The sequence below is a fragment of the Berghia stephanieae genome, chromosome 13, assembly GCF_034508935.2.
Source record: "Berghia stephanieae isolate SIO BIC M18660-M18661 chromosome 13, UCSD_Bste_1.3, whole genome shotgun sequence".
NCBI classification, from domain to species: Eukaryota; Metazoa; Mollusca; class Gastropoda; order Nudibranchia; family Aeolidiidae; genus Berghia; species Berghia stephanieae.
This window is the reverse complement of record NC_088372.1, coordinates 36,280,841-36,296,134: the sequence shown is the minus strand read 5'-3', so window position 1 is coordinate 36,296,134 and position 15,294 is coordinate 36,280,841. Positions and strand designations below refer to the sequence as shown.

The 15,294-nt window shown below is 37.4% G+C and overlaps 1 protein-coding gene across 1 annotated transcript in view; it reads right to left on the bottom strand.

Annotated features, from left to right (window-relative positions):
* The window catches only part of LOC144959291 (isotocin receptor-like), a 154,974-nt gene that overhangs the window by 23,903 nt on the left and 115,777 nt on the right, over positions 1 to 15,294 (bottom strand). Inside the window, 4 exon segments of the mRNA XM_078891832.1 lie at positions 473 to 475; positions 1,121 to 1,286; positions 4,070 to 4,265; positions 5,316 to 5,534. Of these exon segments, the coding sequence (XP_078747958.1) occupies positions 473 to 475; positions 1,121 to 1,286; positions 4,070 to 4,265; positions 5,316 to 5,534 (584 nt within the window).

Sequence of the window (15,294 nt, the reverse complement as noted above, 5' to 3'; positions counted from 1 at the left end):
GTGTAATTGGGATTCCTTTAATTGACAACAGGATGGTTGGAATCGATTACGGAGTGGCCAAACAAATCTTTGACACACACACACACACACACACACACACACACCCACCCACACCCACACACTCATTCGCTCACATTCTTCTTCTTAGTCTTCTTAGTCTTCTTCTTCTTCTTCTTCTTCTTCTTCTTCTTCTTCTTCTTCTTCTTCTTCTTCTTCTTCTTCTTTTCTCTCCTCTTCCTTCTCCTTCTCTCCTCCTTCTCCTCTCTCTCTCTCTCTCTCTCTCTCTCTCTCTCTCTCTCTCTCTCTCTCTCGCAAGAATGCATCTTTTCTACTTATGTTACATTTGGCGGAAAGTACTGCGCGGTAGAATAGCTTCCTACCCAAAAGGTAGCAAGCACTTACCATCGTCCGTTTTATGTTATGGAAAATTTAAAAAATATTGAGCTTTTATACAGCACAATAATCCCTAAACGTGCTCAAAGCTCTTAACAAGGCGCCCCCCCCCCCCAACAGCAACACCTAACATGTATGACGAGACACGACACCTATTGGGCGATATTACAATTTCTTTTTTCGGACAGAGAGAACGCTGGATAAATTCCGTCTTTATGAGCTTTATGACTATGAAAGACTTTTTAAACACACTATTTACAAAAAAAAAAAAAAAAAACCCCTTACCAGGAGGACTCCTTGCTATTCTCCGTGTTACGCTATAGAAACCGGGATAAACTCCAGCTCCATAGGCCGAATATGAACGAGTTTTTAAATACTATTTGCAATGCCCCCCCCCCCCCCCCCCCTCCCCATCTTACCTCGAGGACTCCTTGCTATTCTCCGTGTTACGCTATAGAAACCGGGTTAAACTCCGGCTCCATTAGCCGAATATGAAAGAGCTTTTTAAAAAAAATAAAAACGATTAGCAATGCCATCTCCCCCTCCCCATCCCCCCCCCCCCTTACCATGAAGACTCCTTGCTATTCTCCGTGTTACGCTATAGAAACCGGGATGAACTCCTTTCCATCCATCGGCCGAATATGAAAAAGTTTAAACAAAAAATACTATTTGCAATGCCCTCTCCCCATATCTCCCCCTCTCCCCTCCTCCCCCCCCCCAACCTTACCTGGAGGACTCCTTGAAGGCCATACTCTCCCAGACCTTGAGGCAAATCAAACCGTAGCAGAAGGTCAGCAGGAGGCAGGGGATCACGTAGACGACCAGGAACATGTAGGTGACGTACGCCTTCAGGCCCCAGTCTCCGATGAACTCGCCGAAACATTCGTAGGCGCCTGAGGAGATAAAGAGGGAATGAGTAGGTAGGTGCCGATTAACCAAAATAGTCGGCGTATGAGATGGGAAAGGGGGGGGGGGGAGAGGACAATAATTACAGTATTAATAATAATTATGTAATTTATATAAAGCGCCAGTCCCATAGAATATAGCTCAAGGCGCACAATACACATGCCGCTATATTATATTAAAAAACACTATCATATTATCAACAACATTAAAGAGATGAGAAAACGGAATTTGCGGCGCTGCACTGCGGCTGACACCTGGGTTATTCCAGTCTTCCTTTGGTATAGACCCTAGAGATAAATTTCCCTTATGGGATGAATAAAGGGAATTAAATTTTATTCCATTTTATATATAAACGAAAACAAAAAGCAAATAAACAAACAATTGTTTTTTCCTACATACCATCTAAATATAACGGACTTTTAAATTTTCTTTTAAAAACTGCTTCAGAATCAGTAATGCTGGATAGCCGATTGAATGGTAGTGAATTCCTCACGGTTGGACTCTACGTAATATAAGGTTCCGTCTTTTTATTTAGTGCTCCCCCTTTTTCGTGGTGCCCAAAAGATCCTGATCACACGATCTTAAATTACGAGATGGGATAGAATGAGCCATCGTTTTTTAGAATCCTGCATGTATGTCCGTTACATGTATAGATAGAACGAAGTTAACGTCACTCAGGTCTTTGTTATCGTATTTTGCCATCCAAGTTTATGAGAACTTCTCACTTAACTGTATTATCCAGACTATAAACGTTCATGGTTACATGGTTTTCTGTGTTGGTCCGTTATACTTCCGGATGCCAATGTTGTGAGATTTTTAGCCAAGCGCTAAGTGACGTCACCGGCGGAAAAGTTATTAGAGAGAGAACGTCATGTTGGTTGTGCGCATACGTCTCTCGTCCTCGCTGACCGGTGACGTAATAGACTATGGGTGACGTCCAATCAAGGGACGCTACTGTTCCGCTAATCTCATTCCCTATAGAATAATAGGAATAAAACGTATCCATGTCAATAGCTCGCCAGGCATAACAAGAGGTCAGGTGACAGAAGCAGATCGTGCTTCCACCGTGACCTCTTGTGACCTCTTCACTTCATTTCAACGGAAGTAAAATACAGATAATGGGCTAGTGAAAAGATTCTAGATAGACCATTCAAACCACCCAAGAAAAAGTAAGACAAAGACGACTGGTTCCAATAGGGAGCAGATGTGTCGAATCAGGCTTGTTTTTGGTATCGCTTTCTGGCTCATTATCGGTCCAAGGAACCAATCCGACATCCGGTGATCTCCCCTTGCCGCATTGTCACGTGTTCAATAGGGAATAACAGTGTCATATAATGAAAAATAACCGGTCCGATCTGTTTCATACGACCGACGTGCACTTATTCGCAGGTCTCAGAATCCAATTCAATATGGGCTCATTGTTGTAATGTAAATTACACCCCCCCCCCAAAAAAAAAAATGACGCAAAATATTGTCCATTACGACAATTGATAAACTAGGCCCATAAATGGGTTCAGTTGTCAGACCTGTATAATATATGTACATCTCGCATCAACCAATTATTTCAAAGACAAACAGCCTTCTCAACTGAAATAAATGTGGCCATATTCTGATATAATGTAACTGTTTCTGCTTGAAGGTCGAATCCAGAAATAAATGACAATGGTCAAATGGAACAGAGGCTTCAATATACTAGAGAAAAAGAATGTGATGTCAAAAAACTGGTTCTATTTTCTTTGGAAGTGTAAAACCAATTTTTCGTAGCACTGGATACACACCTTGTGTCATTGATTTTCTGTTTTCAGAGTGATGGCAATTTTTTTTCTAGACTAAATAAATGCTGGTCATCAATAAAGATCTAGACTAAATAAATGCTGGTCATCAATAAAGATCTAGACTAAATAAATGCTGGTCATCAATAAAGATCTAGACTAAATAAATGCTGGTCGTCAATAAAGATCTAGACTAAATAAATGCTGGTCATCAATAAAGATCTAGACTAAATAAATGCTGGTCATCAATAAAGATCTAGACTAAATAAATGCTGGTCATCAATAAAGATCTAGACTAAATAAATGCTTGTCGTCAATAAAGATCTAGACTAAATAAATGCTGGTCGTCAATAAAGATCTAGACTAAATAAATGCTGGTCGTCAATAAAGATCTAGACTAAATAAATGCTGGTCGTCAATAAAGATCTAGACTAAATAAATGCTGGTCGTCAATAAAGATCTAGACTAAATAAATGCTGGTCATCAATAAAGATCTAGACTAAATAAATGCTGGTCGTCAATAAAGATCTAGACTAAATAAATGCTGGTCGTCAATAAAGATCTAGACTAAATAAATGCTGGTCGTCAATAAAGATCTAGACTAAATAAATGCTGGTCGTCAATAAAGATCTAGACTAAATAAATGCTGGTCGTCAATAAAGATCATCCATCCTGGCGCTTTTACGTTCAATGATCTTTAGAATCTGCCTATACTTCCTGCTACTGAAACAGTGATGCCACCTTATGATTGAATACGTGTAACCTATTCATTATTATGGGGCTATGTGGTCTTGTGCTAAGACACTCGCTTTCGGATCGGAGGGTCCTGGATTCGAACCTCGCTCGACCCATAGTTGAGTCCCTGGAAAAGGCTATTTACTTACATTCTTTCACTGTGAGAGAGAGAGAGAGAGAGAGAGAGAGAGAGAGAGAGAGAGAGAGAGAGAGAGAGAGAGAGAGAGAGAGAGAGAGAGAGAGAGAGAGAGATACAAACATACCGTCTCCAACATGCTGCAATTTGAAGATGAAGATTTGGGGCAAGGAGAATAAGACGGACAATGTCCAGGCCACAGCGACCATCATGTGAACTCGATTGGGGCTCAGGGTTTGACTGGTCAGCGGATGACAGATGGAAATGTACCGGTCAATCGCCGTCATGACCAGGACAAAACTGGACGCACACATGGCCATCACCTGGAGATAAACGGTATAAAAATAGTCCAGTTACTAAACTTGAAGGTGGCTACGAAACCATCCATAGGGCGGAGGAAGACTTTAGAAGCTGAGTTGACGAAATACATTTGGAGGTGTAGCCATACGCTACTACTACTACTACTACTACTACTGCTACTACTACTATTACCACTACTACTACTACTACTACTACTACTACTACTACTACTACTACTACTACTACTACTACTACTACTACTACTACTACTACAAAATAAATCGGCAATTTAGAAATATGGAAAGAATACATCATATTTAGTTTTAAAACAATTTGGCTAGAAAAAAAATTGCTTCAAAAATCCATATAATATTATTGATGACATCTGTTTGTGAAGTTTGAACTAGAAAGAAGTGAGACTGTTGTGATGATTATGTAAGCAAATGAATGAACTTGTGTGATTCCAAAAAAATATTGTAAAGCGCTTATGAGCATTATTTGTGGATACCCGCGGTAGGTATATCTAATAATAATAATAATAATAATAATAATAATAATAATAATAATAATAATAATAATAATAATAATAATAATAATCTTTTCTCTTCCTCTCCCCCCCCCCCCCCCACCCACCCCCAGATGTAGCATCATTTGTTTTCAGTTATTTGATCTCGCCACAATCTGCGTGTATTTTGTCTGTCGCCTGACGAATGTCTAAGGCCTAAACGTCGTATATTTGTGTAATGTTTCTCTTTGAGATCTATAATATTTACTCCCTATATTTTGGTTCATCGATCGTATGAGAAGGATATCAAATTGTTGACACGATAAAAGGTGGGAACATTAGACTATTCGTTGGGCCAGAGCTCCACGCCAACAGGCGTCACCCATGTTGAAATACGGAAGCAACTCGCTGACCATCTTGTGACATTTTGAAATCTATGGTCCAAGGGATCTTCTGTTATCAAAACTTGAAAAAAACAAAAACAACTGTAGCCTTCTGTAGCACAGTGTCCACTCAACATGGTCAATGCTCTATGGCTCCGAATACCTTTTTTTTCTTTCTCCCTCACCTGGAACAATTTGATAAGTCTACAGATGAAATCGTTTCCATAGAATTCTACAGTGATATCCCAGATGAGCTGCGGCAGGACGTTGAAGAAGGCAACAAAGAGGTCAGCGATTGCAAGATGGGAGATGAACCACTGCATCCTGGAGAGTTGTTGGTAACGGACTTTGAGCACAACCAGGACGATACCGTTCCCAAACACTGCCAAGTACAAAATGGTGGCCTGTGGAAAAAAAACAAACAACAAAAAATAAATAAAAGTAATAATTTTACTTTATCAAACAAACCTTAGAAATATTGTGGAAACATTCCGTCATTCGGATTTGGAAGACTTGAACTTATTATTTGCAGGTCTGATAACCAAAATCGATTATGGGCTTGATGCTTGTAATGAACAACAGTTTGAGCCATGAGTCATCATCGTTGTTTATGATCAGCGCTCAAAGTGATGACGTATTACACAACTAGAAGAGATAGAGGGCGATAGCTTTGCAATCACATAGTGTACCCTTTCTGTTAAAACCCCACCCAATGACCTACTTTGATATTCATGAAGTCGAAATAGATACAGAAGACGAGAAATCATAATATATACTAGGAATAGCTGCATTTTTAACATTATCAACTTGTATCTGTACAAGCAACAGTGAAGATGAATTGAAACCCCCCCCCCCCCCCCCCTTGATTAAAAAACCCCAACAAAACCCTAACTTCCAAACAAACAAAAGAAAACTACATAAAACTAAAACAGGTCGATAAAAAAAAGAATAAAAAAAAAAAGAAAGAAAGAAAAAAAAAATACCCCAGCCCCCCAAAACAACACAGAAAACAAACAAACAAAAAAACAAAACAAAACAAAAAACAACAACAAAGGAAAAACAACAAAATAAAACAAAACTGACACAAACAAACGAATAAGAATAAACAAGAAAACAAAAACCAAGAACAAAAACCTTCAAGCAAAACCAAAAAAAAAAAAAAAAAAAAAAAAAAAAAAAAAAAAAGAAAAAAGAAAGAAAAACAATTGAAAACTTAGCAAATTACAAAAGAAACGTTTTAAAAAAAAGCAAAAGAAAATCAGAACATAGCAAGTAAAGAAACAACCCTATGGAAGTCCTGGTGAGGCTAGGCGATATTTGAAATCTGATGTTTTCCTAGGTCAACAACCCTTCATTTATATTTGTTTCATTACTGGTACACAATAGCAAAGGCAAAGCCGGACTAGCTAGGCAAATATTATGGAATCTGCCATTAAAAGAATAACATTTATTTTAACTTTTGGCCAGAAAACTCATCCATGAAAAATCGATCAAATAAATGATCCTAAGCTTGACAAAACTCTCAAACCTGGGACTTCGAGAAGTATTCAGTGACAGTTCCAGGTTTGAGTATTTTGAACAAGATGTGGATTTAAAGCACGAATTCTCTGGCCAAATGTTTGTTTTTAATTTTTAAATATTTTTTTTTTTTTTGGCAGAATTGATTCTTGTCATTGTTTCTGGACTTGATCCCAGTGCTCTTGTTTATTTTCATATTATGTATGTGTGTAGCGATGTGGTCTTGTGGTTTGACACTCGCTTTCGGATCGAATGGTCCTGGGTTTGAGCTTCGCTCGGCGCATAGTTGGGTGCTTGGAAAAGGCTCTTTACTCACATTCTCTCACTCACCGTACTCAGGTGTAAATTGAGTACCTGGCTATTAACAACGTTGTCTGTGCCCGAAAAAAAAATGTAAACATTGTAATACCGCATAACAGGCGTCATGTCAAGTTCTACATGTTAAGTCTCGGATACCCGAGACTTTGTTAAAGTCACACACACACACACACACACACATACAAACACACAAACATACAAATACAAGCTTCATCATGTTTAGTGGATACTGCCCTATATAAAAGCTCAAAGTTAAGTGTATAAAAGTGTGTTTGAGTGTGTATGTGTATATGTATGTGTGTATGCGTATGTTTATGTGTGTATGAGTATGTGTTTGTGTGTATACGTGTGTATGTGCGGCTATGTGGTCTAGTGGTATGACACTCGCTTTCGGATCGGAAGGTCCTGGGTTCGAGCCTCGCTCGGCGCATACTCACATTCTGTCACCGTACTCGGGTGTAAAATGAGTACCTGACCGTTAACAGCGATGTCTATGTCCGAAAAATAAAATTGTAACATCGCCTAACAGGCGCCATGTTCCGTCCTAAATGTTAAATGCTGCTGTTGGCCAGGGACCCCTTGTAAAGCGCTTTGAGCACATTTGGTGGATAATGCGCTATATAAAAGCTCAATTAAAAATTTCATTTAATTAATGTGTGTGTGTAGGGGGGGGGGGGGCAGGGGGGATCTTGTTTGATCTTGAAGCAATACAAGTATTGTTTTCTTTTCAAACCGTGGAAGTCAATGCCAGGCCGGGAGTTGAAAAAACAAATTCTATCTAGATATTATAATGGTTCTGGCAAGCCATACCACTGTAATCTCCAACAAAACTAGGTCTTTCATTGTGACTGGAACACATACCCCCCCCCCCCCCCATTCCCTCAGAACAAAAACTTATTCTTCAAATATCTGCCCCACGGGCTCAAAACAGTATAGGGAATGAGATTAGCGGAAGAGTAGCGTCCCTTGATTGGATGTCACCCATAGTCTGTGACGTCACCGGCGGAAAAGTTATTAGAGAGAGAACGTCATGTTGGTTTGCGCATGCGTCTCTCGTCCTCGCGAGTTAGAGGTTTTATTTTTTTTTAATAAATAAATTTATTCATTTTTTAACATCAGGAATGAGTGCCATCCAACGTTTGCCGTCCATTTTTTTTTCTAGTTTGCCATTTATCTTCTTCCTAAAATAAATAAATAAATATATAAATACATAAATAAATTAAAAAAAAAATAAAAACAAAAAAAACAAAAAAAAAAAAAACAAAAACAAACAAACAAACGAAAAAACGTGAGATTTTATAATAAAGATCTGACCAGGTGAGTGGGTTTGAAAGGTGCCAGACAAAGCAAGATCTTTATCTTTTTGTTTCGATCTTTGTCATACACCCGTGCCTGCTCCTTAACTTCTTAATTTGAGCTTTTGTATAGCGCAATTATATCCACTAAACATGCTCAAAGCACTGTACAAGGGGTCCCTGGCCAATAGCAACACTTAACACGCAGGACGTTATATGACACCTGTTAGGCGATGTTACAGTTTTTTTTTCGGACAGAGACAACACTGTTAACGGCAGGTTCTCATTTTAACAATTGCTTGCTATCCTTAGGATAGGACGGTAGTCTATCGCAAAATACTTTCTGCCAAATCTAACAGACTCAGCTACCAATTCATTTCTGGGTAGTTCTTCTGGGATTGGGGGGGGGGGGGGGGCGGGCGGGGGGGGGGGGGGGGAATCAGAAAAACAAATCTCGACTCCACCCAGGATCCATCTCGGTCCCATTGCGTGTGAAGCGAGTGTTCTACCAACTGAGCTATTGTGACCCCCGAATTTGTTTAAAAGTACGGAAGAAATATTGGATCTTAGATTCTTTCGACCTTTAATTAATGGTTCTTCATTCATCTTTTGAAATCCAGACTTGACCTAAAACCGGAAGGGCCGTCTTCCTTCTGAAATCAGATGGGATGACAAATGGAATTCGGTTAATTTCCCGAGGCCTTTGGCCAACACAACGGAAACAATTCATATACAGCTTCCTCCTCCTTAAAAAAAAAATATAATAAAATAAAATACAAAATAAAAAAAACAAAATCAAATTAAAAAAACAAAAAAAAAAACAAAACAAAAAACAAACAAACAAAAAAATAAAACAACAACAAACAAAAATACGCCCATTAAAACAAAAACATAAAAAAGGAAATACTATATCAACAACAATAACAACAACCGCAAAACAACAACAACAACAACAACAACAACAACAACAACAACAACAACAACAACAACAACAGCAGCAGCTACAAAACAACAACAACACCAGATCATCTACAACAATTAAAAAAAAAAACCCAACAAAACAATAGATAGAAAACATAAACACGTATTTTACCTCCACACACTCACAAAATAAATAGATATCACACACACACACACACAGACAAATATTGACACAATCAGAAGCACACAGACACACACATACATACACAAATACTTTTACCTCCTCTCACTCACACAATAAACAGATACCAAATACACACAGACAAATATTGACAAGAACAGAATCACAAACACACACTCAAACACCCACAAACACAAATACACACACACACACACACACACATAAACATACAGACTCCCACACACACATATCCGTGATAATGTCTTAGAGTCTTAGGGGCACCCTTGATATAATCAAAATTCCATTATCCACCATTTTATCAATTAAATTCAACAAAGGAATAAACAACACGAAACGAAATGGAACAAAACAAGGCAAAATAAGAAACAATAGAAACAAAACGAAATAGAACAAAACAAGACAAAAGAAGGAAAATAAAAAGTAAGAAAAAGTCGTTTGAAAAAAAAGGAAAAATAATTCTTTGAAAGGTAGTTTTAGGGATAAAATCTCTTCATCCTCCCCCCCCCCCCCCCCAACAAAAAGCAGAATAAATTTTGTGATAAAAACAAACTAATTGAAACATTTCTTTTAAAAGCCCGACCTAAACAAAACACCGTCCAAAAAAAAAAAAAAGAAAGAAACCAAACTAAAAAAACAAAAACAAAAAAACAAACAAAAACAAACACACAAAATTAACAAAAAACCCCAAAACAAAACAACAAACAAAACCAAAAAAAAAAAAAAAAAAAGTAAAATAAATACCCGTAACAAATATAAAACAACCCTCCCCCCAAAAAAAAAACAAAACAAAACAAAAAGCAAAACAAAAAACAAAAACAAAAATAAAAAACAACAAAACAAAATAAAACAAACCACTACAAGACAAAAGAGAAGTGAAAAAGACTAAAAAAAAGCTAGAAAAGTCCCCTCCAAAAACAAAACAAAAAGAAAAACACATAATAAAAGGCCCCCTTCCACCACACCCAAACCACTCCTAAAAAAATCAAAACAAAATTAAACAAAACAAGACAAAAAAAAAAAGAAATAAAGGATCAAATTGGAAAAAAACTCCAAAGAAAAAACAACAAACATACAAACGATTGAACAAACAAACAAACAAACAAACAAACAAACAAACAAACAAACGAACGTAACAAAGTCAGTTGGAGTGATATCAATTTTAACATCTGCGGGATTCCCCGATTCGATTACACAACAATTTTACACCCCCCCCCCCCCACTAAAAATAGTTTAATGAATTGTTAACCATTATTTTTTATCCTTCAATCGTCGCTCCTAACGCGAAAGTCACATTGATCAAAATGCTACAGTAAATTCCCAAATGAGAACAAAAAAAAACAAAACAAAAACAAAAAATAACAATAACATTACCAAATTAAAAGACAAAAAACAAACAAAAAACAAACAAAAAAAACAAAACAAGTAAACAAAAAAAAAAAACCCACAAAAAACCACCCCCAACCCCCTCCCCCCCCCCCCCGCGCAAGAAAAGAAACCAAAAAAAAAACACAAAAAAAAAAAACAACAAAGAAACAAAAACAAACAAAAGACAAAACAAAAACAACTTGAACATATCATAATAATATATCGTGTGACCCACCAGCTCAAAGCCGTATGATGTACGTCGGGGTGTTTGGAAATCGGTGGCAAAATAATTCTTGTATAAGCACCAGTTAACCCTCTCCTTACCACCCATAGGAAAATCGTCACATTTGTTACGATGCAGTCAACATTTTTGTCATTCAAATTTCTTTTGTACATCATAATATTTGAACAAAAATGTTTGCTATAGTTAAAGTATATTAGCACTGTGTTGAAGAGTTCGTTAAGCAGAAAGAAATATGTATAGCAAGAACTAACAGCTTGTGTGTTTGAGTGAAATAAATCTATTTTTGTATAGGTTGGGTGTGAAGTTTTGGGGAAAATCCAGACCGGTATGGAGAGAGTTAAGGGGCGGTTTGGGTCTTTTCTAACAAAAATGTAATTACCTATATTGGACGGTTTTAACCATTCTGTATCCTCATTATAGGTTAAAAAACAACATTTATGGTGAAAATATAATAAGTCATCTGTGTTGATACTCGTTTTGCGACCTAATTTGGGGGTCTGATAGATTTCCGTTTTTCACACTTTTCTTACTATCTGTACCATTTTCGACTGTGTTTTTTATGCCTTTATAGTCTATTTTAAGAAGTTGGACTTCAGTCATGTTATTTCTAAGATAATATAATATCGTTTTCCACCAAAATCTCAAAATCAATTTTTTGAAGGATTTTCCTAATACTTAGATCCAAACCATACTCCGGAAACAAACACGTGTTAAAAAATTTGGCCAGAAAACTCGTCCTTCAAAATATATCGATCGATTTAAACGATCCTTCTTATTGGCAAAAAAACAAACAAACAAACAAACAAACAAACAAACAAACTCTCAAACCTCGGACTATAACGAAGACTCCGCGAAGTCCCCGGTTTGAGAGCCGGAGTTTAACCCAGTTTCTACAACATGAAACAGAAAATAGCAATTGCGTGCTACCCTTTGGACATGACTCTCGTCCAACGTAAAGTACTTTTCCGCCAGATTTAACAGACCCAGTTACTCTATCACTGCTGGACGGACAGGAAGATAAAATAACCAGAAAAAAAATCAAACAAAACAAAACAAAACCCTCCAAAAAATCTCAACTTCGACCAGAATCGATCTCGGTCCCTTTGCGTGTGAAGCAAGTGCTCTACCAACTGAGCTATCGCCACCCTCCAACCCCCCCCCCCCTCTCCAAGACAACAATGCGGCATAAAGAAATTAAATGTAATTTTCCACTTAAACTGAAAGGTCCGGATAGCTCAGTTAGTAGAGCACTCGCTTCACATGCAATGCGACCGAGATCAATCCCGGGTGCAGTCGAGTTTTTTTTTCTGACTCCCTCCCCCCCCCCACCACCACCATCTGTCCACCCAGCAGTGATTGGGTAGCTGAGTCTGTTAGATTTGGCGGAAAGTACTTTGCGATAGACTAACTAGCGTCCTATCCAAAGGATAGCAAGTAATTGCGATTGTCCGTTTCACACTATAGCAACCGGGATAACCTCCGACTCCATTTGGGCCCAATGAATCTGAAGGACTATTTTTAAAAGTATTTTCTCAGTTAATGTGTTTTCCAGTTTAGGCGGAAATAAAGAGCAACGAGGGAAAAAGACCGCACGTCGCGACTTTAATTAAAACTAGAAAACACAATCAGCCAACAATTAAGCAGTTTAACCGCCAAACTCTGGAAAAAAACTTGTATTTAAATATTTTGGCCAGAAATCGTATTCTGCAAATATCGATCGATTCTAATCACACTCCCCCTGTCAAAAACTCTTAAACCTGGGACTTCGCGGGAACGAGGTTTTAGAGTCTTTTTTTTTACCAAGGTGAGGGTCATTTAAATCGATCGATATTTGAAGGACGAGTTTTCTGGCCAAATTTTCAAATACGAGTTTTTCCAGAGTACGGCAGTTAAACTCGTTAAAATTTCCTGTGTTATCGTTGACGTCACATCGAAGATTACATCGATTGGAGGCGGCTGACGTCAGGTTACTCTTGATTGCTGATTTATTTTGCCAGCCAGAGAGGTGATCGTTTTTGTTTTTGTTTTTAAGGGTTTCACGGCGCTTGCAACACATTTAGGTTATATCAGCGCCAGTAAAAAGGAAGAAGATGGGATAGTAAAAAGTTCTAGAATTACAATTAAAGCACCCAAGAGAAAGTAAGACATAGGGGAATTGGGAACAAATAGGGATCAGATGTAGATTCCAAGAACATACCACCAATGTATTTAGTTTGAGATCACCTATGTCTCATCCGGACACAAGCACAAAATCCAACAAAGAGGAATACACTCAAATGCTTACATTATAAATTCAAAATAACAAATATAATGATTCATAACAGAGAGATGATTTACAGGGAAAAAATATCATCTCCTAAAACAATAACTATGCATTTGACTGTTTCCCTCCCAGCTAGCACTCCGGCCAGGGCCAGGACAAAACCAAGTAATCTCATTCCAAGACAAAGACAGAAAGCATTTTGGAAAACAGATATAAGGGGAAAGAAGACACAGTAAGTACCCCCCTGCCCAATATGGGAGAGAGAGGTGATCAATACTTTGAAAAGACGTGAGCATTTATATAGTGCAATATCCACTAAACGTAGAGCGCTTTACAAAGGTTCCCAAGACAACAGCAACACTTAATACGTAGGACGAGAAATGAAGGTAGAGAGAGAGAGAGGGAGAGAGAGAGAGAGAGAGAGAGGGAGAGGGAAGAGAGAGAGAGAGAGGGAGAGAGGGAGAGAGAGAGAAAGAGAAAGAAAGAGAGAGAGAGAGAGAGACAGAAAGGGAAGGGAAAAGAGAGAGAAAGAAAGAGAGAGAGAGTCAGAGAGAGAGAGAGAGAGAGAGAGCAAGAGTGAGAGTCAGAGAGAGTCAGAGAGAGAGAGAGAGAGTCAGAGAGAGAGAAAGAAAGAGAGAGAGAGTCAGAGAGATTCAGAGAGAGATACACACACAGAGAGAGAGAGCAGAGAGAGAGAGAGAGAGAGAGAGAGAGAGAGAGAGAGAGAGAGAGAACGTGCTAGAAAGAGTCTTTGAAAGCAAATAAAAAGTAAAGACAAAAGAAATCCAACAAACCCCACTTAACATTCTGGTGCCGAATTCAAATCAAATCTGTTTCCACAATCTCTCGCTCTGTGACGCTGATTTGATGAAAAAAACACTCACAACAACAATACAGTATCCGCCAGTTATCACACTTTTGCTATATTGAGTATGCGTACTGCCACGCTTTTAAAGAAGAGCAAAGTGATGGGAGCGGCCGGGCGATTCCGATTTAATCCGAGATAAGATAATAGGTCGTGATACGAATCGCCAACTGTACCAATTTTCATTTCACACCGAGATAGGGATAAATGTTGAGTCACGTGCTGGAAGTAGAATGGTAAAGGTTTGCCTTTTAACCACACCCACCAATATCAACGAATGAATTCCGTATTCAAACCTCAAATTCTGGGATTTCCCCCAAAGACCAATTTCACCTAAGGGTTAAGTCCATACAATACAAGAAAGGAAGTGGTTATTCAGTATCTGATACTGAATAGTGCTTTGCCACTATTCAGTATCCTCAAGGAACTCTTTTTTATAGAGAGAGTGAAAAGTGCGACAATCTCGGTCGAACTGCTGACCTACTTCCAGATTGAACACGTGCAGTAACTGACAGCCCGATTCAAAGTTGTAAAAATATTTTGATCGTAATTTTTTAATTTCTGCTATGGTGCAATTAACATAGTTCAAAATATCAAAGTAAGAGTGGCATTCAAATACATTTTTAAATATCTAAATAGATATGATTAAATTTCACTAAATGGCTTGGTGGATATAAGCTGTTTGACTCTGAGCTTAAGGTTCGAGAGTTCAAATCCCGGCAGGGATAACTTTTTTTTTTTCCCCCAATATTTTAAAAATTCCTTCTGTCTATTGATATTTTTAAAACTTTTGTTTTAATAATTTTATTTGCTTGTAATATGCTTTAATGTTGATATTATACTATTGTTCTTTTATTATTATTATTATTATTATTATTATTATTATTATTATTATTATTATTATTATTATTATTATTATTATTGTTATTATTATTATGTTATTATTATTATTATTATTATTATTATTAATTATATTATTATTATTATTATTATTATTATTATTATATTATTATTATTATTATTATTATTTCTACTTACTTACAATTATTATTATTATTATTATTGTTGTTGTAATCGTCATCATCATCATTATTATGATGATTATTATTTTTAAATCAAGTAGTTGGAGTAATTTAATCAGTTATCGATTTATTACGAATATCTTTTATGTGT